The following is a 24,479-nucleotide window of genomic DNA, read 5'->3' as shown; positions in this document are numbered from 1 at the left end:
TCTAAAATTATTTCCCAGATCTAGCAACATTATAGTCGTAAAAAACGTCATAATTCATAATGATAGACGCGCTTTTTTGTGAAACGGAGGTAGTGGATTGTGTGTTTGATTTTTTGTTTCTGTGTGTGGTAAAAATATAATGGACATATAAAAATATTATTAATACCAATTATACATCGTACGTATTTATTTCGCACATGCATAATTTTATTTGCATATTTACTTAATTTATGACTTTGCATTTTTAAGGAATCTCTACGTAGTTGGTTTCTGGTTAGCTTTTTGACATAATTTTGATGTAGGAATTGGGGAGTCGTGCATGATTCTGTAATATAGTCAATTACAGGTGGAGGTACATACATACTTAATCATTTATGTACAATTTTGTTTTTACGTGATATTGTTGTTTTTAATTGATAATTCGGTTTACTTTTATGTGGAAGATAAATTGGCAAAAATTGTTTTTACGTAAATCCAACAGCTTAATTACAAATAAAAACAATCCATAAAACAAGGACGCAGTCTGTAAGTAAAAAAATGATTCGTATTTTACAAAAATATTTTTCTTGCACCCTTGATAGCAATAATGTAGCGTGTAATAATTATCCTTGGGTGTCATCTTTAATTTCATCCAATAGATATAAGGAAGTAATGTATTTTTCTGTGGATTGGGTAGATACTGATTGAAATGCTGTCGTTTTGTGGTATTTTATCTTCCTATTTTGTGATAAATTGTTATCTTGTACAAAGTATATTGATACCTGATATTGTACTTACCATGCGAGCTGTTGTAATGTATATTTTAGCTATAATATAATAATTGTGTTGTAATTTTGCTGGTTCAAGGAACCTTTCATGTGATTTTGCTCATAGCAATACATATTTTTATTTAGTATCTAATTTTGTTTTATTTTTCCAACACAAAATTAGTAAATCTGTTACTTTTATTGAGATTGGACCAGGCCAGTTTATTTTATAATAAACATTTTTAGGTCAAATTAGAATAATACAAAAATAAATTGGCGGGTTATATACGATTGATAGTACCATCTGTATTTTTTATACGTTCTTCATATGGTAGGAATAGTAGATTTTTTTTTTGCTATGGCAAGTACACGCCAACTGTCACAAAATAACCGCCGTCCAGAAACACCTGCCTCCGGTTTTTTGTTTACGAATCGAAAAAGTGAATTTTATAAATTAAAATTGTGTTTCTTCTTATTTAATTCTTTTAATTGTTACTTATTTAGTAATCTTAAGTGTATTAGTGATACTGTTCGCGATGAAGAAAGTGTGATTCGGACAGTACGAGGTAAGAAAGTTTGAACTTTTGTGCGCACTTTTTTCAACCAATTTATGAATGAAATGTCCTTAGAAATTTTACTTTATTAGTCGTCAATTATTTATAACGTTTTGTTCACCGACATAATAGTGTATAGTTAGAAGAATAAACTAATTATATAAATAAACTTCTAATGCAAAACATAGGAAAGACGCTGAAGAAATTCTCGCATCGTACGTTTATTTTTCTATTTAGTACAATTTAATTTTTAACTTAGTATATTTTCATTTCTTCAGTGACGATGGACCCTGTCAACAATAACCTATTTGAAGTGGTACCAACCAAAAGCAAGAGGAAAATCGCGACTCCTTGTCCCAACGTGTATCTGAACCCAGCACTGGACCTTCTTGCCAACGAAGATCCCATGTGCAACAATGCCATGGAAATTGTGCCCGTTAAGAAGCGGAAACGGACTCAAAGTTGTGATATCGCAGCTTTTGAGAACTCCGCTTTAGATATAGGCATAAGTAAAGCTGCTGTGAATGAATTCTTGGTAAGAGAATTAGAAAATGTGAAGAAAAATGTCAGGAGCATCACTTCCGAATCAGATTGCATTAATCCTGAAATAAATCTTGATATTACGGAACCAAAGACTATTTACATGCCAAATATTGCTGTTATTAAACCAAATATTAGTCCTGTAGATCCTAAAGTCATTGAAACACAGCCAGAACTTGATTTAAGCAGTGCAATTGATGGTTTTGATGCTGTAGATAAATCTGTTGTTGATTCAGAGCCTCAAACTCAGGTTTCTGAACCTATTTATGCGAATTTAACTGATGTTTTACCAGAAAGTATTAAATCTGATGTCACTATGCAAGAAAATAGTATCTCTGTAGCACAAATCACTTCTAATAACACAATTAATGCTACTCCTTACATTGATGAAAATGAGGACATGTCAAATTTACCCGAAGAACCTAATGTAGAGAATTCTATGGTTCAAAACTGTATGGATATTTCGAAAATTGATAATGAAATTGATTCAGGGATATCTGTCATTGAACAAAAGTCTGCTACAGCCATTGCTCAAGGTGACAATACACCTACTGTAAATACAACTAATATACATACAAATATTCAAAATCAGTTTTTTGTTAACAATACCAGTATGAACCTAAGTTTCATAGACCGTTTGGCTCTTGACTCACCAAATCTGTCTAACTCTTTCGTACTAGATGACGACCTGAATGAGAGCAATATAATGGAAATCAAAACTATTACAATAATCACTAAGAAAAAACGTATTATTTCTGATAAAAAGAAAAACACAAATCCATTTTTAGATCCAAATTTAAATCAAAATCTTGAGGCTAATGCAATTGAAGGAGTAGAAAATCCATTCTTAAATACAAATGAAACTAACACTGAGTTGGAATATAATGATGAAATGCTAAACAGACCTGTTCAAGGGCCCAGTCAGCCAGTTAATCCACTGATGCCTAGAAGATTATTTGCACATGACACTAACAGTACAATATCCACAGTAAATGAGTCTATTGATCAACATGAATATGAAAATATTGATGGCTACCGATCAGAGAGTCCTATTTACGAGAATGTTGGAGAAATGTGCGATAATTTCAACAAGCAAAGCAAAATTTTGGGCTATGATGTGTCTCAGTTCAGTGCTGTAGATATAATGAATCTGAACAAAACCAGTCAAGGAAACAGTTCCAATGAATCAACCGAAAACAAGAAAGACTTAAAACATCAGTTTCTTAAAGTAGGCAACAAGCTCTCTAAGAAGGTTTTCAAAACTTTGAAAAGGACTTTCAAAGGAGACAAACATAATACAACCACTGCTGATCCTAACATTACTTTAAATCCTTACGAAATACCACGAAAACTTCCGAAAGAGAAATCAGCAGGTAAAGATTCAGGGATAGAAAATCCCGCTTTGGACGCATCTGACATTGAAATTGAAGAGATAGATGAAGATGATGATGAAGAACATCAGTATGAAACTATTAAGACATTAAGAAACACGCGGCTAAATATGAATGTAACTCCATTAAGAGAAAGGTCGATTGACAATTTAGACTTTTCACATAACAAGACAAATACTCCTGGGAAGAAAGTAAGGTTTGACTCCACGCTGAATAAAGAAAAGATTATAACAGGGAACAGCTTTGACTACGGCATACAAAGTCCTGGATTTGATGCAAAGATAGACAAGTATCACGACGAGTTAGAAAATTGTATAAATGAAAGGAAGTTTTTGCAACAAAATATGTAATAAAAAGCAGTTTTCCCTTTACGTCGGAAGATAAAACAATGCACTATATTATACTACCATATTTACAGTCACGAGCATTAATATGTATACACTTTGGTACCATGTCACATTAACTTTTTTGACAAATTGAACTGTAAATGTCTCACTAAATGTCAAATATGTTAGTGCGACAGAGTTCTAAAGTGGGTACATTATATTGCTCATGACTGTAGGTACTTAATTATTATTTTTTTTCTTAACAATCATGTACTAGATTTTAATAAGTTCTTTAATTTTTCTGTAATAAGGGACTTTCCAGGCTACATTCCCCCAAAAAATATAGATGGCGCTGTACAGATTTGCCTTCGTTTAACCTTCTCTTCTGTCCGTGCTTCGGAAGGCACGTTAAACCGTTGGTCCCGGTTACTACTTACTAATGTAAGCAAGTAGACGTTACACGAGACATGTCCGTGCGGGTTGTAAGGTACTCCACCTCACAACCCACACGATAGAAGAAGAGAAGAAGAAGAAGATTGTTTTTAGGTATAAATGATGACCCTTGTTATTACACCCAGGCACAACTCATCTTCCACCCAGTGGCGTAGCGTAGAGGCGGCAGGGGCGGCCCGCCCCGGGCGGCACTTTTTAGGGGGCGGCAAAATTTCACAATCTATAATCTATATAAAAATGAAACCCGTTGTCTGTTGTCACGACATAACATAAAAACGGCTTAACCGATTTGGCAGATTTTTTGTCTTCCGCCCCGGACGGCCGACACCCACGCTACGCCGCTGCTTCCACCCATTATTATTCTGATCAGAATAAAAAGAAGCAATATAGGTACCTAGCAACATAAATCTATTCGTATCTGTTCCAAATATCAATCACCAATTATTTTTTATACAATATGACTCTGCCATTAGATAATATTTTTGAATAATTATGTACCTCAGATATAAGAAAATAGGTAAAAATCACGTTAAATGTGAACAACGCCATCTATATTGTTTTTGGGGAATGTTGTATGGAAAGAACCTCATTGCAACAGTGGGTTTAGGACTTATATTGTAAGTTCCTATGCCTATATTTTAAAAGTATTAAATTATCATGTTAAGTTTTAGAATGTAACCAAAGCATAATGAATTCCAAAGTATTTTTAAATCCTATTTGCACTATCTATTCATTTTTACGATGTTCTGAGGCTCACAATGAAAATATTATGTAAGTACAAAATCTTAGTTGAATAAGTTAATTTAAATACCACTTTATTTAATAATTTATTAAACATTTTATCATTAGACCTATTTAAGTATACGAGTCTGTATATCTTGCCAAATAAAATTGAAATTTGCGTCCAAATATTTAGCTCGTTTCGAATTTACTGCCCTTATACAAAACCGACTAACAACGTGATGAACCAGACTTACCTACGATACGCCAAATTTGAGATAGAGTTCCGGGTTCGGTTCTCCACTTGGCTAATTTACTGGACTATCATGAAATGTCTCGTTCCTGGATGATTTTCTACCCACCCACAAAGTAAGGTTTGCTATGTAGGTTAGTTACCTCTTCGTAAAAGATTCTCGTGGGTAAGGTTTATTATTATTACGATATAACATCACGCCTGCATCCTTAAGGGGTAGGCAGAAGTTCGAAGTTTTTTTTATGCATGTCAAGTTGCTGAAATTGTCACCTTCCGTTGTTGTCTTTGTTATCGTTCACCATTTTTCTATAATTGAATTGCTAAATCTAATCCATCTCTCTCGAGATCTCGTCTAATATTTCGGGATCAATCCCGAAGCATAATTATAACGAGATCCCGCCGAGATTGACGGGATTGAGCGGCAGTAGTCTTTTTACGTAGGTAGCTTTGTTTTTTATGTAGCTGCTTTCAAAATCACCCGTAACTACTTTCTAATCTCCTTGAGTATACTTTTTGTTTTCATTATGCTGATTTCGAAATCACCAATATGAAGGTTCTCCAACGCGTCGGTATGTCCCGGAAATTGATGCAAACTGTCAAAAAAGGGAAAGTAGCGTATTTGGGGCATATTCTTAGGAATGGAAGATACCAGCTGCTTCAATTAATCATGACGGGCAAAATTGAAGGAGGAAGACGTCGAGAGACGAGGAAGAAGTCGTGGCTGCGGAACATACGCGAATGGTCCGGCGTTACAAGTAGTACAACCGTAGAACAGCTGTTTCGTCTTGCTTCTGACAGAGAAGAGTTCTCAAAGCTGACGGCCAACGTCCAGTAATGGACAGGCACTGGAAGAAGGGAAGAAGATTTCGAAAGAAAATTTAATAAAAAAAAAATAGTTGAAAGATAAAGGATTTTGTTTTCCTTCAATAAATATTTCGTTTTAATTAACCTCACAAATAAGCAGTTATCATTGTTTTCAGCGATCCTAATTTTACATTTTTTTATGAGCTGCTGTGTGTAAAACACCAATCACACACACACACACGCACACTCATACACCCACAATATTTTGTACTAGTTTTGTTTCTAATTAGTTTAATTTCTGTTTGCGATTTGTTTTTTTTTTGTTTTTGCGTGAATATCAAAATGTGCCAAGTTTGGTGGCGAACTTTCACATTATTTTTCGTGAAAAATTGGAACCCATGTCGGAACCCAATTTTTCACGAAAAACTAATATGAAAGTTCGCCACCAAACTTGACATTTTAATATTTACCCTTTTCTCTTGTTTATTCTTTTCATTTATTTATTTGTATGTAGTTCTGTGACAGGTATAGTCCTAGTAAACAGTTTTCCCACGACACAGGCGTACCTAGTGTGGATATCGCAGTGTAATAAGCATTGTTATATCGTGTCTATTGAATAAATAATTTTGTATTTTTATAGGGTATGGGTTTAGGTTAAAAAAGTGCTAAAAAGTGCTGGAAAGAGTTGAAGAAAAGAGAACCATATTGAAGACTATAGAGAACCGGAGAGGAAATATGATTGGCCACCTGATACGACACGATTCATTTATAACAAACATTATAGAAGGAAAAATTAAAGGGAAGAGAGGAAGGGGTAGACCTAGGAGAACATTTATGAAACGAATAAAAGAGAAGGTGCAGGTCGTGTCGTATCAGGAGGTGAAGGATTTGGCGGGAAGAAGAGAGGAATGGCGATTACTCCACCGACAAGAGCGCAGCTCCAGTCGCCACACAATGTGCACCGTTCAATTGCACTAATCTGCGGCCTTGGCTGCACCGGCTGATTTATTGGATAATCCTGCACGTGGCCCTGTCTCCCTCCCTCCACCAATCATGCTTCGTTGCTCTGTACTCTATTCTATATATTATATCTTTCGTTTGTTTATGGTGCACGCTATTGGATTTTATAGGATTTCTTTCGCCTACGGAATGACGGGAAAGAATGAAAGGGTTAAGTAGTTGATTTTTCTAGTTGTATTTTATTTAATGCCTGTATTGGACCAATGACTTATTAATTTACCTTATAAGTACCTCCTAAGTCCACCTGCGGCAGTCAATTATACATATTTAAATGGTGTGCTCACATGCCTGCTAAGTGCGAGGATCTTTTCCAACAAGATTGGCTATAGGTAAAGTGTTAGTGACATCGTAACGAAAACTTTGAGGGATGACTCAGACCATGATTCTGAGTTGATATAGAGTGTGATTTTCCCTATAAAGCCGTATTTGGTATATCTAGGGGGTTAAAAGACCACATTGAATCAATTCTTTCTTCAATCAGTTTTTTTAAATGTGTATAAATGTAAGTATAATGAATTGCCGCAGGTGGACTTAGGAGGTACTTATAAGATAAATCAATAACTCATTAAACCGATACGGGCATTAAATAAAATAAAACTAGTTAAATCAACTAAGTACCAGTACTTTTTCATTCTTTCCCGTCATTCCGTAGGCGAAAGATATCCTATAAAAACCAATAGCGTGCAACACAAACAAACCAGTTGTCTTTGTGGCTCTGCCCATCCCAATAAGGTGGTATCTTGTGCTGGTTTGTATGTTTTGTAGCTGGAATTCCAATACAGTTTGACATTGACTTTACATGAGAATTGAGACACTAATTGACTGAAATTAAATAGCAAGTCGTACTAAATATTGGTAGTGATTCTACAAATTGCAAATAACATTTTTTAGAGTTCCTTATGCCCTGGTAAAACCTTATGCCTGTGAAACTTGGACACTGACACAGAAGGACAGAGAGAGACTCGAGGCCTTTGAAATGTGGTGTTGGAGGAGGATGGAAAGAATAAGTTGGACAGAAAGGGTTACAAATGAGGAAGTGCTAGTAAGAGTAAGGGAAAAGAGACAAATACTGAGAATTATTGAGGACAGAAGAGGCAAGATGATTGGACACCTAATAAGACACGACGAATTCATTAAAAACATCATAGAAGGAAAGCTAGAAGGAAAGAGAGGAAGGGGAAGACCAAGAAGAGCTTACATGGAACAGATTAAAGAAAAGGTTAACGTCGTGTCTTATAGGGAAGTCAAGGAATTGGCCTTTGATAGACTGGAATGGAAAATGCTACACCGACAAGAGCGTGGCTCTTAAATTGATGATGCCCTGGTAGCCAAGTTGGAAGGACACTTGTCTCTCACTGTGAGGTTACAGGTTCGAATCCCCGCACCGGTCTAAAGTAAACCAATGATGGGAGCGCCGGTTAGAAACTTAGTACCGGATTTGCATCAGTGAGTTATTACCTCATTTATCGACCATTATAGACAGCGATTGTCCGACAGTAATATGATCCGTGCTTCGGAAGGCACGTTAAGCCGTTGGTCCCGGTTATTACTTACTGATGTGTGATGTAGTCGTTACATGAGTCATGTCAGGGGCCTTTGGCGGCTCAATAATAACCCTGACACCAGGGTTGATGAGGTTGGTAATCCACCACATAGCCCACACGATAAGAAGAAGATAGCGATACGGCTCACCTTTTTTTGACGTGACTTATTGTAGATTTGCCGCAGATGGCATTATCTACTTGGCCGGACGAATGGGGAGCGTTGAAGGCTCTCACCCGGTAGATACGGCTCACCGCCTATATACGGCCACTTTGGTCTAACAGAAAGCTCGGTCAGGTGTTTATACTCAGTTACTTGCGATGAAAGTATCTCTGACTACTTACTCCAAATGGGATAGAGATGAGCTTATGTTATTTTAATTCTGTGTTCCCGACACGATCTCACGCGAATAAGTATAATAGCTAGAACTATGATTAGACTAAGCAGGGTGTTAGTGCTGTCGTAACGAAAACTTTGAGGGATGATTCAGACCATGATTCTGAGTTGTTGGTTTTTGCGCCGGAAAATTCCACTTGATATCATTATTTTCAGAATCATAGTCTGAATCTTCTCTTTTATTTGTTTCATAAATGTTTTCCTAGGTCTACCCCTTCCTCTCTTCCCTTCAATTTTTTAAGAGAAGGTGCAGGTCGTGTCGTATCGGGACGTGAAAGTTATGGCGGGAAGAAGAGAGGAATGGCAATTACTCCACCGACAAGAGCGCAGCTCTTAAATAGAGAGAGAGAGAGAGTCTGAATCATCTCTCTTATTCGTTACGATATCACTAACATCCTGTATAATAACAACTTAGAATTATTAGTTTTAACTTCGCAGGTAATAAGTTTGTAGATAATGAATGTTGGATTAGCTTTTAAGTGTATTATGATTACTAAAGAACTTAGTTTTGTGGTTCTTGCAATAAGTTCAAAACTACTTTTAACTATAAAACATTATGGACGAGGCATAATTATTAAGTAAGTATATTAAAAGCAAATTCTTCTTCTATCGTGTGGGTTGAGAAGTGGATTACCAACCTCATCAACACTGGTGTCAGGGTTAAAAGCAAATTAAGTAGTAGTAAGTAGATAGCTGAGGAGCTCGGTGGCGCAGCGGTAAACACGCTCGGTCTGCGATTGTTGAAGTTAAGCAACCTTCGCAAAGGCCGGTCATAGGATGGGTGACCACAAAAAAAAATCATCTCGAGCTCCTCCGTGCTTCGGAAGGCACGTTAAGCCGTTGGTCCCGGCTGCATTAGCAGTCGTTAATAACCACCAATCCGCACTGGGCCCGCGTGGTGATTTAAGGCCCGATCTCCCTATCCATCCATAGGGAAGGCCCGTGCCCCAGCAGTGGGGACGTTAATGGGCTGATGATGATGAAGTAGATAGCTATATGAAAGCTACGGAACAGTGTTATATCTACCCGCATTTATTTGGTTTTTTTATATTAGTCGTCTATAAAATCGATGAAGCTGTTATAAACAATTGGTTTTATGTGTTTTAAATTTCAGTGCGCTTGTAAGTACGTAAGTTCAATTGACTTCAATTGACACTAATATGCTTTTCCTTGGAAAAAAACGTAAGTAATAGCGTCAGCCTCTCGTTGTCTTTTGCAAGAGCACATTCGGATGTTATTTTTGTCAACAGAATGTGCTCCCTCATTCAGTGCTTATCGCTATCGACCCACTAGGGTCGATTAATTCTTTCAAATATTTCTCCTCTCAGACGACGCCCTGAGCCGAGGTTCGCGCCCAACTGGGCACCCTCAGGCTGTTGTCTTAAACGTTGTACCGGATGAGAGCCTTCAGCGCTCCCCATTTGTCCGGCCAAGTAGTTAATGCCATTTGCGGCAACTCTACAATAAGTCACGTCAAAAAAAGAAAAATCAGCTGTCGGCGGCATACGGTTTTAAAGAATTAGATTATTGTGTTGTTTATTGCAACACACAACAGGGAGGTTAAAATTGCCACATCGAAGCAATTCATCTAAGAAAGCAATATTGCTATTTGACAGTTGTTTCCATTGCACACCTACTTTTATATGCGCAAATGTCAAATATTGCTTTCTGACGTCTAGGGCCCTGTGCCGAGGTTTTTCTTGCAGCTTCTTTTCCCCGGCTATACAGGTTGTGAGAAGCTGCAGTAGTTTCAAGCGGATGAGACGTTCGTTATGTAAAAAAATGACGATTCAAAATGTAACTAGATGTTAGTTTTGAATAAATTCAAAACAATAGAATTTGACTTAACATTGCGCACTTGCTTTTAAATGCGCAAATATAAAATTGTAACATTACTTTTTTAGATGAATTGAAGAAGACAGAGAGTAGAAAATTACTTAGAAATATTGGATCGATGTGGTGAGCAAGCTACCAAACAAGAATCGAAGTAAGTAGCGCAATAACACCGTAACGCCTGAAAATAGTTGCCAAAGTCCAAAACTGATGATCAAAGTAGGTACTAACTTAAAGGAAATTGGAAAACTGAGGCATAGTTCCCTTATCTACATAGTTGATTGTTGGGACTCCCTTTGTGTACTTACTAATTTAGTAGAAGCAGGACTTAAATACTTAGTTACAAGTTCGTTTAGACTTAGGCAAACTGTTTTAAAGTGAAACATAACATGAGCTCACAACTATACTTATCCCAAGGAGGGACGTTTCAGGCTAAGTTCGCCAGAAACTAAATCATCTAACTAATATCATTTACAATAACCCACGCCTCACCGAGCTTTCTGTAAGATTCCGTGCTTCGGAAGTCACGTCCGTTGGTCCCGGACTACTAGATGCGACCAAACGCCTTCACCAGAGTAGTGGAGCAGTGTGGTGAAGTATGCTCCAAACGCCCTCCGGTTGATTGAGGAGGCCTGTCAGACCAGCTCAGCAAAGAGTATTATGGGTTATTTATGGGTCGATCATTATAGACGGCGATACGGCTCACCGCCTATCTCGTTGGTGTAACAGAACTGGGCACCCTCAGGCCTGTTGTCTTAAACGTTGTACCGGGTGAGAGCCTTCAGCGCTCCCCATTTGTCCGGCGAAGTAGTTAATGCCATCTGCGGCAAATCTACAATAAGTCACGTCAAAAAAAAAAAGAAAAAAAGGTGTAACAGAAAGTTCGGTGACGCGTGGGTACTTAGTTCATCTTGTGATGGAAGTACTATAAGCTGCAAATGTCCAATCAGTTTCTTGGAAAGTAATTGATTAACACTTTCAAGGACAGAACGTCTACGGACGGTCCGATTCCAAGGTGTCATACTACCTATTATGAAACATAAATGTCCGTGAAAGGGTTACTCGTTGCACTTAACACCTGATTACGTGTCTTTTCTGTAATAGACCAGAAACACCTTATTTAAACATCTTATGAAAAAGATCTCTTAGCTTTAAGTTAACTGTAAGTAAGTATTTTAAGACATAATAACTAAGCGAACTCCACTCCCACAGACAAATCGAGGAATTGGTTTTGTGGGGTTTCTGTAACAAAATTTTCTGTATTTTTTTATGAAAAATAAATATTTTACTTACTTACTTATGATGACTCATTGTTCATAATTTCACCAATGCTTACAAATAATTCGCTATCTCAGTGACTAATATCTTCTCTTTTGCTCTTTGATTGTACTTCTGACTACCCCAATTGGGATATAGTGTGAGCTTAAGTTATGTTTAAGTATGTTAAAGATGGCACCTAATTAGTATAATATATTCACGTCTGTTTATACCTACATAGGTAGGTATCTAATTCAAAATGAATGACAGACTAACCCGAAATAACGCTATGATAGGGTAGTTTCCAACTAGTCAAATCAGTCACATCATCATCATCATCAGCCCATTAACGTCCCCACTGCTGGGGCACGGGCCTTCCCTATGGATGGATAGGGAGATCGGGCCTTAAACCATCACGCGGGCCCAGTGCGGCTTGATGGTTATTAACGACTGCTAATGCAGCCGGGACCAACGGCTTAACGTGCCTTCCGAAGCACGGAGGAGTTCGAGATGTTCGTTTTTGTGGTCACCCATCCCATGACCGGCCTTTGCGAAAGTTGCTTAACTTCAACAATCGCAGACCGAGCGCGTTTACCGCTGCGCCATCGAGCTCCGCAGTCAAATCAGTACTTTTTACTAAACATGAACTATGCAATTTTTATGATAAAGGGAACATTTCTGTACCGTCGGTGAAAAGTAATACAAGTCCAAAATTCAAGTTTTGAGAAAATCGAGTTTAAAGTTAAAAACATTCTAGCTCGCGACTTATAAGGAATAATGGAACAGAAGTTAGATGTGTCGATAGGTGATGATGGAAGGTTTCTTTTCTAATATTTAGTTATATTTAGAACCTAAACAGAAATGGTAGAGGATCAAAATAAATTACATGTATCAGTTGACACCAACTTTTATACTGTGTAAATTGATACAAGTCTACTTATACCTTTTTACACACATAACTATACAAAAGTCATCGTTGATATATCATATTTCAATTATTAATTTTACAGTCTTATTCTACAAAAAACAAAATGTCTTGGAAGAAAGTTTATTTCATAATGTTGTAGAAAGGCAAAATTCTATTTATTTTCTTTAAAAAGTAAAGAAACGTAACTTATATCAATTGACACAAACTATAAACTATAACGAATTTGTGTCAAGTGGTTTAACATGACTTATTTTTTCGGTTATATTGTGTAAAATGATACATGTTTTTACGAATTTCTAATAAATACATACATATAAAGATGGTACACGTATATATAGTGTAAGGTGGCGATAATAATATATTTTTGTTATGATTTTACTCTCAAAACTCATAAATAACCGGTCAAAACCACCACTGCTGCCCACTACAAACACATTTTGTCCACTACACTACGCCATTATGATAATATTTCCACCCCTAACAAATGAAGGTAAGAGGAATCATATTAAGACTGGTCATTAGGAATGTTTCGAGCTAGCCTGGCAGTATGGCCTGGAGATAAAGGTGATGTACCTACGTACTTTTAAACCAAAATCACACAAACCGGTAAGTGTTACTTCTTTCTTGCTGAAACTATTTAAAAGATCACAACTCATTCTACAATCAAAATCCCCTAAAGTAAAGTAAAATTCGATATTTCGAATTATCAAAATTGCCGGTCTAATGGTAGCCCGCAACATTGACAGAACGATAAACGGAGTCGAATCAATGTTGACGATAAGAATAGGTAGTGAAAATGAAGATCATTGGTTCACCTACAAACCTATAGGTTACACAGGGCTATTCTCAGACCATGACCATGACCACCATGGACCATGGTCTGTTATGGTTAAGCTAAATGAGCTCGTTTCCGCAAAAATCTACACGTAAGCACACGTGGGGGACTTTCCGCGTATTCTCACGTATGGACCACTATTGTGAAGTGGGCAAACTTCCCACTATATCATCATCATCCTCCTGCCCTTATCTCACTCTAGGTGGGGTCGGCACAACATGTATGGGCAAATGTCCCATCTTCTTCTTCTTCTATCGTGTGGATTGTGAGGTGGCTTACCAACCCCATCAACTTTAGTGTCAGGGTTATAACTGAGCCGCCATAGGCCCCTAACTTGACTCAATGAATACTCGAATGTCCCATATGTAATGTTATTTTAATGGGCTCAGTTTTCCGCATAAACGCAAGTGGTCCATTATGCGTGCTTTTATTGACTATGTAAGCCAACGAACTCCTTTCAGAAGCTCAAATACCTCCTGGGATTTTTACAAACTTTGTGACGTTGTGGTTGTGGTTTAATTAAGGGGGTTGTGCCCATGGTGTTGCCAATTATTTATTCTAATCTAATCTATCCTACAAGATCCCACTGCTGGGCAAAGGCCTCCCCTTCCTCTTTCCATTTTTCACAGTCTTGTGCGTAATTCTCTCTTATGTAATCAAAATACAGAAAACAAATATTACTGGTGGTGCTCAAGAGTTCAGAGCAGTTATTCCCTTTATAAAAATGAGGAAGCTCGACAAATTTACACCATTCAACGTGTTTGAGAAACTGGTAATCTTCTCTTGAGAAGATGTGGCAGATCCCGATGCTGCCGATGCCGAGCTGTCATCTACGGCTGTGTAGGTTCAAAAATACCACTACCGGCGCTTGTATAAAAGATCTAACCAGCGTGTATTGAATGGCTTGCATATTAATTGGAGCTCGATAATATTTGGAGCCATTATTTCACGTCTACAACCACCATAGCAATGAAGGCAGCGTTCAATCTGCCACCGCTTAACCTGCATGTAATCAAGAAAACTATGTAAAACTGCTATGCTTCGAGCTAAGGGAAGGAGACTAACGACAGTTATGACAAATCTCAAATACCTTTTGACTAACCCTGCCATGGTGATAACGACGCCATGATCAGGACCCACAACTTATTGAGGTACTGTAATTAAGTACTACAAGGTGGCTATAGCAGAAAGAGAAAAAACACGGTTTGGTCTGAAGTACTAACTTAACCTATACCCATTCGCAATGCGGATCAGATATGGTTTGCTGTGGCTCTAGACAAAATGTCTTCCCATAGACAGGTTTATGCGGAGGTCATCCTAGGATACATACTGGTGGCGCATGGAATCGAACTTGTATGTATCATTATACACGACACGTAATTGATATCTAAGATCGTATTTTCAGAAATGTTTTGATATATATTAATTTATATTACTTTTCACGAAAATATAAATTTGGTGTTTGATGTTACAACTAAAATTATATCATTAAACACGGACTGTGAGAATTCAAGGATTGCGTGTATTTTAATATATGTTGAGTTGCATTTACTTACACCAAAATATTTAGTGAAAATCTTCATTTCACTTTAATGCAAGTTAAGATGAATTATGTTACACGTGTTATAACAGCATGAATCCTTCACAAACAGTACTTATATCACTAAACACAAAAATTATCTCCGTATTTATAATAGCTACAGTTACGAGAATTAGACAGAAAGAAAGATAATTTTTTGAACATGAAGTGTGTGCTAATAACTCAAAAGTGATACAACTCGAGTTGTATTACTTTTCACCGACGGTACAGATTTTACGTCATAGAAAAACGTGACTTAACGCCGCACTTATTATTACATTTTTCTTAAAATCATAAATAGAAAAAAGAAAACGTTTTTATACAGTTTTAGATCTGTCTTTATTTCGTAATCAGAATTTCATAATTTATCTTTGACCTAGGAAATTACCCATAGTTTGATTTTAGGTAGGTAGGCACTTTACGTTGATAGACTCATGGTATAAGAAAACCAGGTACTTATGCCCAATCCTATGTCAAAACGCCATTGCTAGCCCATTGATGACGTAAGTGTCACCATGAAATTGGTATCTCCAACATTCCAAGGACTTAAATTTTATTATTGAAAATTAAGTGAATTACTGACTAATGTATTTAATTACTGTTACTTGTCACATGTACTTATAAAAACATTAAAAGTGTAAGTAAGTCTTTTACTATAAAGTTGAAAATTTCCTTGCAAAGTGAATATAAAAACAGGTTGTGGGTAATTTATTTTTTACGAAATGGCAACGCAGGGCGGGACCGGGCGGAACCTTGAAAGGCCTTTTTGGCGGGAACGGGAACGGGACAGTTGCTTTCTTCATTGAATAATCTAAATAATTAATACGAAGTGGTGTTTTGTGGTTAATGATCGCATTAAGTTAGTCGGAAAACATTCGCGACGTATATACAAAGTAAGTATATCTATTTATTTTCGCTTCGTGCTAACAAGCCGCTTCATAACTCAAAAGTTTATGCGGACTTTTGAGTTAATTCGTTTGGGGTTCGGAGTAGGAGTCTGCTCCGAGGGTGGGGGCGTATGTTTCATCTTTCATAATTTCATTCATTATCAAGAAAAAAAAATACATAAGACATGGCTGTATGGGCATAGTTCCCCTTGCCTTACCCTTTGGGGAAAACCAAAATAAAAAAAAAATAGTTAACCTTGAAATGTTAGCTGTCACTTTTGAGCATACCTAGGGCTTTTTGGCGGGAAACGGGAACGGGACAGTTGCTTTCTTCGTTGAATAATCTAAATAATTAATACGAAGTGGTGTTTTGTGGTTAATGATCGCATTAAGTTAGTCGGAAGACATTCGCGAGTGTTATTATATTGGAGTATTCAATAAACAAAGTGTATCTGCCTATTTTCGCTTCGTGTCAGGAAGCCGCTTCATAACTCAAAAGTTTATGCGGACTTTTGAGTTAATTCGTTTGGGGTTCGGAGTAGGAGTCTACTCCGAGGGTGGGGGCTTAGGTTTCATCATCATCACCTTTCATCATTTCATTAATCATCAAGAAAAAAAATACGTCAGACATGGCTGTATGGGCATAGTTCCCTTTGCCTTACCCTTCGGGGAAAACAAAAACAAAAAAAAAAAAAAAAAATGAGCATACCTAGTTTTCTTATACCATGGAAAGACTGACATTAATTACTACAAACGAGAGTGACACTGTTTGTCTTGACACATAGTTTGTTCAACAAAGTTTATTCGCTTCAAAGTCAAATATTAACTCAGTTGATTGAGTGGGTTGGGTAAATAGGTTTGTGGTTGTTGATTAATCTTGTCCTAGATCGTATCCCGGCGTTGTAGAGCTGTTCAGAAATCAGAAATCAGAATCATTTATTCAACGTAATTATCATGGATAAACTTGTTGAAGGTCAATGTAACATTTTGAATTTACGTCATTTCGCAAGGTGTTATGGCTGAGGAGAAGAAATGACAAGAAACTGCAACAGCAACACATCTTTTAAAAACCAATGAGGATATACATTACAAGTTATTTAATAACTAGAGGAACACATTCAATACCAGACATTTTTATCATTTAGGTAGTCATTAATCTTATAATAAGCTTTTTTACATAAAGTAAGCTTCACGTGAGCTTTAAATTTATTTTCTGACAAATTTAAAATATTATCTGGTATTTTATTGTAAAAACGTATACATAACCCCAAAAAAGATGAATTTAATTTACTTAATCTAGAATTTTGAATAGCAATTTTATGTTTATTTCTTGTATTGTAAGTATGCCTTTCACAGTTTCTCGGAAGGAGAGATAAGTTTTTACGTACATACATAATGTTTTCATATATATATTGACTTGCGACCGTCAGTATATTTATTTCTTTAAACAGCTCCCTCAAAGAGTCCCGACAACGCAGCTTATAAATAGCGCGAACTGCTCTTTTTTGAATGATGAAAATAGTTTCTACATCAGCGGCTCGACCCCACAGCAAAATACCGTAAGACATTATGCTGTGGAAGTAGCTGAAGTAGACAAGTCTAGCAGTGGGTACATCTGTGAGTTGTCGGATCCTTCTGACGGCATATGCTGCTGAACTTAGCTTGCCCGCTAGTGATACAATATGTGGGCCCCATTGAAGTTTTGAATCTACAGTAATTCCTAAGAAAACTGTGTGTTCAACAAAATCTAGTTTCTCGTCGTTAATTTTAATGTTATTATTTACTTTCTTTACGTTTGGTAGAACAAATTTAATACACTTCGTTTTCTTAGCATTTAGAACTAGGTTATTTACTGTAAACCAACTTAGAACCTGCGACACAGCGCTGTTTGCTTCTAACAGTGTTTTCTTCTTTGTTGTGCTATGCTTGACCTGTGAAGTGAAGAAAAAAATTCAAGCAAACCCGTAAGTAAAAGGTAGTATATATTTAGTCAGATCGTAGAATTGATCATTTCATGATGAGCTCGATCATTTTATGGAATAGAATATCACACGTTGGCTACATCATGATGTAGTTTTACCAAATCAATGAACACGAAAAGTTTAATGATATGAACAATTAAATGCATGATTACTTCATGATATGGCCAATTCTACGATCTGGCCACGACATATACATACTTATTTGAAATGTGTAGGTACTTAATTTAAACTTTTTCACTTGATATCCAACAAAATTACTCATGGCAATTTTTTTTAAGTTATTTTATTTACTTCATCAGTTTATGTCCTCTACAGGGCGCTACATTGAATTTAGTGTGAAGTATCAAGAAGCTGCTAGTTAAACCTCATTTATAAAATTCTGATAGGTGGTTTAGAAGTTTGGTGGGAACAGACATAGCGCAAGCACATAACCCTCCTTTTAACTTCGCGGTGGTCGGATAAAAAAAAAGATTGCGCGCCTTTGCCGATTTTTGTCACAGTTAAGTAAGTATATTTTTTATTACAGTTGTGTTTCGGAATTATATTATATTATTTTCCCCACAAGTATGTTGAAAAACGTCGTACGGTCACGAGCATTAATATGTATACACTTTGGTTCCATGTCACATTAACTTTTTTGACAATTTGAACTGTAAGTCTCACTAAATGTCAAATATGTTAGTGCGACAAAGTCCTAAATTGGGTACATTATATTGCTCATGACTGTACCTATGAAACGCGTGAGCATTCATCATTCAATACATTGTCGGCTTCATTATTAAAATCCAGTCGCGACTGTGAAGACCTATTTACTATTTAATGTCCTTCGAGGAAGCGGGAAGCCGCTGGATGCGGGCAGCGCAGGACCGATCGTCGTGGAGATCCTTGGGGGAGGCCTATGCCCAGCAGTGGGCGTCGTACGGCTGATGATGTCCATAATCAAAATCACGCCTATTTCCCGTTGGGGTAGAAGAGACCACGAAATTCCCCGTACTACGGTGCTCAGTGAGCACTGCTCACATACCACGCATTGTATGCTGCTAAAAATAGGTACCTTGTCTGATTCTAATCAGGGACAAAACATGGAACGGTATGTATCTACCCTAAGTCTGCCTGACTATGTTTAGTACCTTCAGGCAGATACGTAACTAGGATCATTGTTTTTACATGCTTGGGATTTTTGCTGGTAACACAAGTATAAAATAATTAATATTTTTTGCATGGCAATACACATAAACAGCCTATAGATACACGTCCCACTGCTGGGCACAGGCCTCCCCTCAATCAACCGGAGGGGTATGGAGCATACTCCACCATGCTGCTCCAATGCGGGTTGGTGGAGATGTTTTTACGGCTAATAGCCGACCAACGGGACCATCTGCTTAACGTGCCCTCCGAAGCACTGAATCATCTTACTTTTTCCGACGATCAGGTGATTCAAGCCCGCAAAGTCCTTACCAAACAAAGGACAGTCTCACAGAATGATTTCGACAATGATAATAATAATATTCGGCCCCACGCACGCTTTCCAATATATATATATGTCGGAGTTAGTTATGAATTAAGAAGAGAAATTGATCAAATCGGAAAATAAAATGAAGTTACATCACTTCCGTCATGAAGTTGCAACGCTCCGACGAAAGGTGGTGTACGAGCAGAGCGGAGTGAAGTCGGGAGTCACTACAGAGTCGTCGTGTCGAGCGGACGTGCACTGCCGTTCTAGTCGGGCGGTCTACCGCGAACCATCGTCTTGAGCGGACGTGTCGAATAATTACGATCGGAACGTGGAGTGCTATAGTCGCTCACCTATAACTTGTAGGGACGTCAAGAAAGTGTGATCGGAAAAGAGCACCTAGCAAGTACGTTCACATGTCCCGATGATTCGGTCCGAATGTTGGAACCATGGGTGGTGGAGGGCCCCTTCGCGCTAACGTCCTTATGCGCGCTAGATAACGAGAGACTGTGTAACCGTTACGAATACCGTGACGTTGCCGTGAGTGTGTACCTTATGCTGTGACTTTATTTAATCGTGATACAAAAACTATGTGGAAGTAAATAAAATGATTGTGATACTGATGACGGCCATTATTGTCTTCTAACGCCCACTCTTCAAACGCCCACCCTCCATTCTGATGATGATGTTACGACCGACCCCACCCCCTCTGCTACGACATCAGAAGCGGGATTAGTGGACTTGGATGAAGACAACGTGATGCGACGTTCACAACAAGACAATGCAAGTTTCGATTATCACTATCAGAAGAAGATTATGATGATTATCACATTCGTGTGACCACGTGATGAAGATGTAGTGTCCATTGAAGATGGACCTGAATTTGAAGTGACCTGGACCTTGTTAATGATCGGCATCACTACATGCCGTAAGATATGATGGCGCGAACATCACAATATTTCCATACTGTGTGCAGTCGTGTTTGGAAATTATGGTACCTCAACTTGGAAACTGTTATTACGGTGAGTCGTTTTCATACTGGAACCTTATTGTTATTGACTTCATTGCTGGGTGAATTTCCGTTTCTAATAATGAGGAAATTGATTTAAAATTAACTTGGAAATTATTATTTCCCTTTGTTTAAAAAGAAAATTGACGAGACATATTGTGTCAATCCGTGTCAATCATACCGCGTTTTCCAATCTGTTTTCATCATTGTCAAATCTTTGTATTTTGGTCTAAAAATATTTCGAATTGGTGTAGACACGCTTGACCTGCGTGGTTAAAGTTGTATTTTCTCACTCCAAGCAAAAAGAAATTAATCATGACATGATAATTGAGTCTCGTTAAATAACGTGTTTTGTAATCTACCGTCATTCATCAAATGTTTCAATATTCAATATTCTTTATTTGTAATCTTTTTAAACCGATTGAAAGAAAGTCATGTGAATACGATAATACAGTGAATTCTTTTGTTTCATGTCATAACTTGCCACGTGGTTCGGCAACTGGTGGATTGCTAGCGGCGATGTAAGTGGTGCGGCCTGAGCTGTAGCCGTGCAGTGACGTCATCATGGCAGCACGTTGTATTATACCAGTCGGACTTGCTGCGCTGGTGAAGACCTAAACCATGTCACAAGACCAGTGGTTGATCTTTTATTGGAAATTCTTATAAGTCCTGGTGAGTCTTATCTGTTTTACCTGATTTGAAATATGGGAAGTTTTAATAGGATACAAACGAATGTAGTGCAGAAAGTTGTCTTTTGTTAACTTTAGTTAAATTGGAAATCGTAATGAAGTGAAGTAAACATTGCGAAGTAAAATGATTTGGATTATGATTAAATGAAATAGGCTTAGAAAATGCCCGAAACAGAGTAAATCATTAGTGAGAAAATTGGAGCAAAACATTCTAAATGATGATCATACCGAATCAGTAATTGTGTAAGTGCGGTAATATTTCCTCGAGGTGTTGGTCGCTACATTGTGACTTTATGACTTGTGTGTGTGAGAGCAGGGTGCTCTGTCGTTTTGTGGTCGTGGACCATGGTGGCCATCCCGGGAGGGGATGTTGTGACTCATGACTGTTTTGTAGCGTAACCGCAGTTGGGGGAGGAATATTACAGCCTGTTGTGCTTTGCAGTAGATGTGTAATGTTGGTTGATTTAATTGAGCAATGACAGCTATGATTGACCTGTTTCGGAGCAACTCTGATAGGAAGCTGCGCACTTGTAGTGTTCGGGGCTGCAGCCACTTTTGTGCTGCTCGTCTTAGAAACTACAGGTATGCGGTCGAGGCCTGGATGTCATGTTGACTTTGTATTTGGTCATGACATTGTACCTGAATCTAAGTCAAGTTGACCTCCGGTAGAATTAGTCGAACTGCGCAAATTAGAAATTAGTGATATAAAAGAAATTGTGTAACGCATTGACCACTATTCTACCAACTAAAATGTAAAGTTTGTGTGCTAGCTGTGTTGAGATATCGTCACTTGGTGTAAGTGGCATGAGTTGCTGTCGCTCGATTTAGGTGGCAGTAACGACTGTGTTGGGATATCGTCACTTGGTGTAAGTGGCATGAGTTGCTGTCGCTCGATTTAGGTGGCAGCAACGACTGTGTTGAGATATCGTCACTTGGTGTAAGTGGCATGAGTTGCTGTCGCTCGGTTTAGGTGGCAGCAACGACTGTGTTGAGATATCGTCACTTGGTGTAAGTGGCATGAGTTGCTACCGCTCGATTTAGGTGGTAGTGACGCCTGGTTGTGAGATATCGTCACTTGGTGTAAGTGGCATGAGTTGCTACCGCTCGATTTAGGTGGTAGTGACGCCTGGTTGTGAGATATCGTCACTCAGTAGAGTGGCATGAGTTGCTACCGCTCGATTTAGGTGGTAGTGACGCCTGGTTTTGAGATATCGTCGCTCAGTAGAGTGGCATGAGTTACTATCGCTCGTTTAGGTGATAGTAACGACAGACGTGTAAAGAGTAATTGGATTTTCATGTTTGGTTGTTTATAGTGTGTGAATACTGGTCAATGGTCCGTGTATTGTTAGTTGATGATTTATCATGATGTCATGAGAGCTCGTGTAGAGTCACAAGTAGAGCTCGTGTAGAGTCACAAGTAGAGCTCGTGTAGAGTCACAAGTAGAGCTCGTGTAGAGTCACAAGTAGAGCTCGTGTAGAGTCACAAGTAGAGCTCGTGTAGAGTCACAAGTAGAGCTCGTGTAGAGTCACAACTAGAGCTCGTGTAGAGTCACAAGTAGAGCTCGTGTAGAGTCACAAGTAGAGCTCGTGTAGAGTCACAAGTAGAGCTCGTGTAGAGTCACAAGTAGAGCTCGTGTAGAGTCACAAGTAGAGCTCGTGTAGAGTCACAAGTAGAGTCACAAGTAGAGCTCGTGTAGAGTCACAAGTAGAGCTCTTGTAGAGTCACAAGTAGAGCTCTTGTAGAGTCACAAGTAGAGCTCGTGTAGAGTCACAAGTAGAGTCTCATGTTGGTCAGGAATGACCGAGCGAACTTGGATACTGTGCTGTGGTATGTTGTTTCAGATTAACACACGAGGACGTGTGTCGCGCAGGATGGCCGTGTCGGAGTTAGTTATGAATTAAGAAGAGAAATTGATCAAATCGGAAAATAAAATGAAGTTACATCACTTCCGTCATGAAGTTGCAACGCTCCGACGAAAGGTGGTGTACGAGCAGAGCGGAGTGAAGTCGGGAGTCACTACAGAGTCGTCGTGTCGAGCGGACGTGCACTGCCGTTCTAGTCGGGCGGTCTACCGCGAACCATCGTCTTGAGCGGACGTGTCGAATAATTACGATCGGAACGTGGAGTGCTATAGTCGCTCACCTATAACTTGTAGGGACGTCAAGAAAGTGTGATCGGAAAAGAGCACCTAGCAAGTACGTTCACATGTCCCGATGATTCGGTCCGAATGTTGGAACCATGGGTGGTGGAGGGCCCCTTCGCGCTAACGTCCTTATGCGCGCTAGATAACGAGAGACTGTGTAACCGTTACGAATACCGTGACGTTGCCGTGAGTGTGTACCTTATGCTGTGACTTTATTTAATCGTGATACAAAAACTATGTGGAAGTAAATAAAATGATTGTGATACTGATGACGGCCATTATTGTCTTCTAACGCCCACTCTTCAAACGCCCACCCTCCATTCTGATGATGATGTTACGACCGACCCGACCCACACTGCTACGACATATATATATATATATATATATATATATTATTTATAATGTATATAAGTATGTCGTTTATATATATCTATATATAACGAAAACTTAGAGGGGTGGTTCAGGCCATGATTCTGAGTTGATATAAAGTAGAAATTTCCGTCGCTAATCTATGGATTGGAAAATAATTAAAAAGAAAAGAAAAATTTTCATGAATTTTTTGAGACGAAATTCCACTTGATATCAACTCAGAATCATGGTCTGAACCATCCCCCTCAGTATTCGTTACGGTGTCACTTACACCCATACCCACTTATATGGCTAACGTATGTACTTGTACGGGGTGTAAGTGTCATCGTAACGAATACTGAGAGGGATGATTCATCTCATTATTCTGAGTTAATATCAAGTGGAATTTTCCATCGCAAAAGTATAGAATTGAAAATAATTTAAAAAAACTAAAAAAAAACATGAATTTTGCGACGGTAAATTCCACTTGATTTTAATTCAGAATCATGGTCTGAATCAACCCCCTCAGTATTCGTTACGATGTCACTAACACCCAGTATATAAGGTCGCTTAATGTACTTTTCTATTTCTTTTTTGTTGTATATTTTGCATTTCCTATACTTAAGTATGTGAAAAAAATTATTTGTACTAAGTAGTTCGCGCTTCTATCTCCATAACTTAGCACCTGAATACACCTCTGTCTCCAGCTTGTTGACAGCGGACCTCATTAGGGAAAGTAAACATGACACGTCATAAGTAGGAAAGGTACCATTACGTGGAAGTGGGAATT

The 24,479-nt window shown here is 38.1% G+C and overlaps 1 protein-coding gene and 1 long non-coding RNA gene across 2 annotated transcripts in view; both read left to right on the top strand.

Moving 5' to 3' along the window:
• Positions 1 to 20,631, top strand: part of LOC126376344 (uncharacterized) — a 140,487-nt gene extending 119,856 nt beyond the window's left edge. Inside the window, exon 2 of the long non-coding RNA XR_007567705.1 lies at positions 19,601 to 20,631. This is a non-coding gene — a long non-coding RNA (uncharacterized LOC126376344). The remainder of the gene's footprint in view (positions 1 to 19,600) is intronic.
• On the top strand, positions 1,159 to 4,812 carry LOC126376337 (uncharacterized). Its single transcript, XM_050023669.1, has 3 exons — positions 1,159 to 1,312; positions 1,579 to 1,958; positions 2,091 to 4,812. The coding sequence occupies exons 2-3, from the start codon at positions 1,584 to 1,586 to the stop codon at positions 3,579 to 3,581; spliced, it is 1,866 nt and encodes a 621-aa protein (XP_049879626.1). The 5' UTR covers positions 1,159 to 1,312; positions 1,579 to 1,583; the 3' UTR covers positions 3,582 to 4,812.
• Positions 20,632 to 24,479: the final 3,848 nt, after the last annotated feature.

This window comes from Pectinophora gossypiella, chromosome 20, assembly GCF_024362695.1.
Source record: "Pectinophora gossypiella chromosome 20, ilPecGoss1.1, whole genome shotgun sequence".
NCBI classification, from domain to species: Eukaryota; Metazoa; Arthropoda; class Insecta; order Lepidoptera; family Gelechiidae; genus Pectinophora; species Pectinophora gossypiella.
This window is presented reverse-complemented; position numbering and strand designations above follow the sequence as displayed.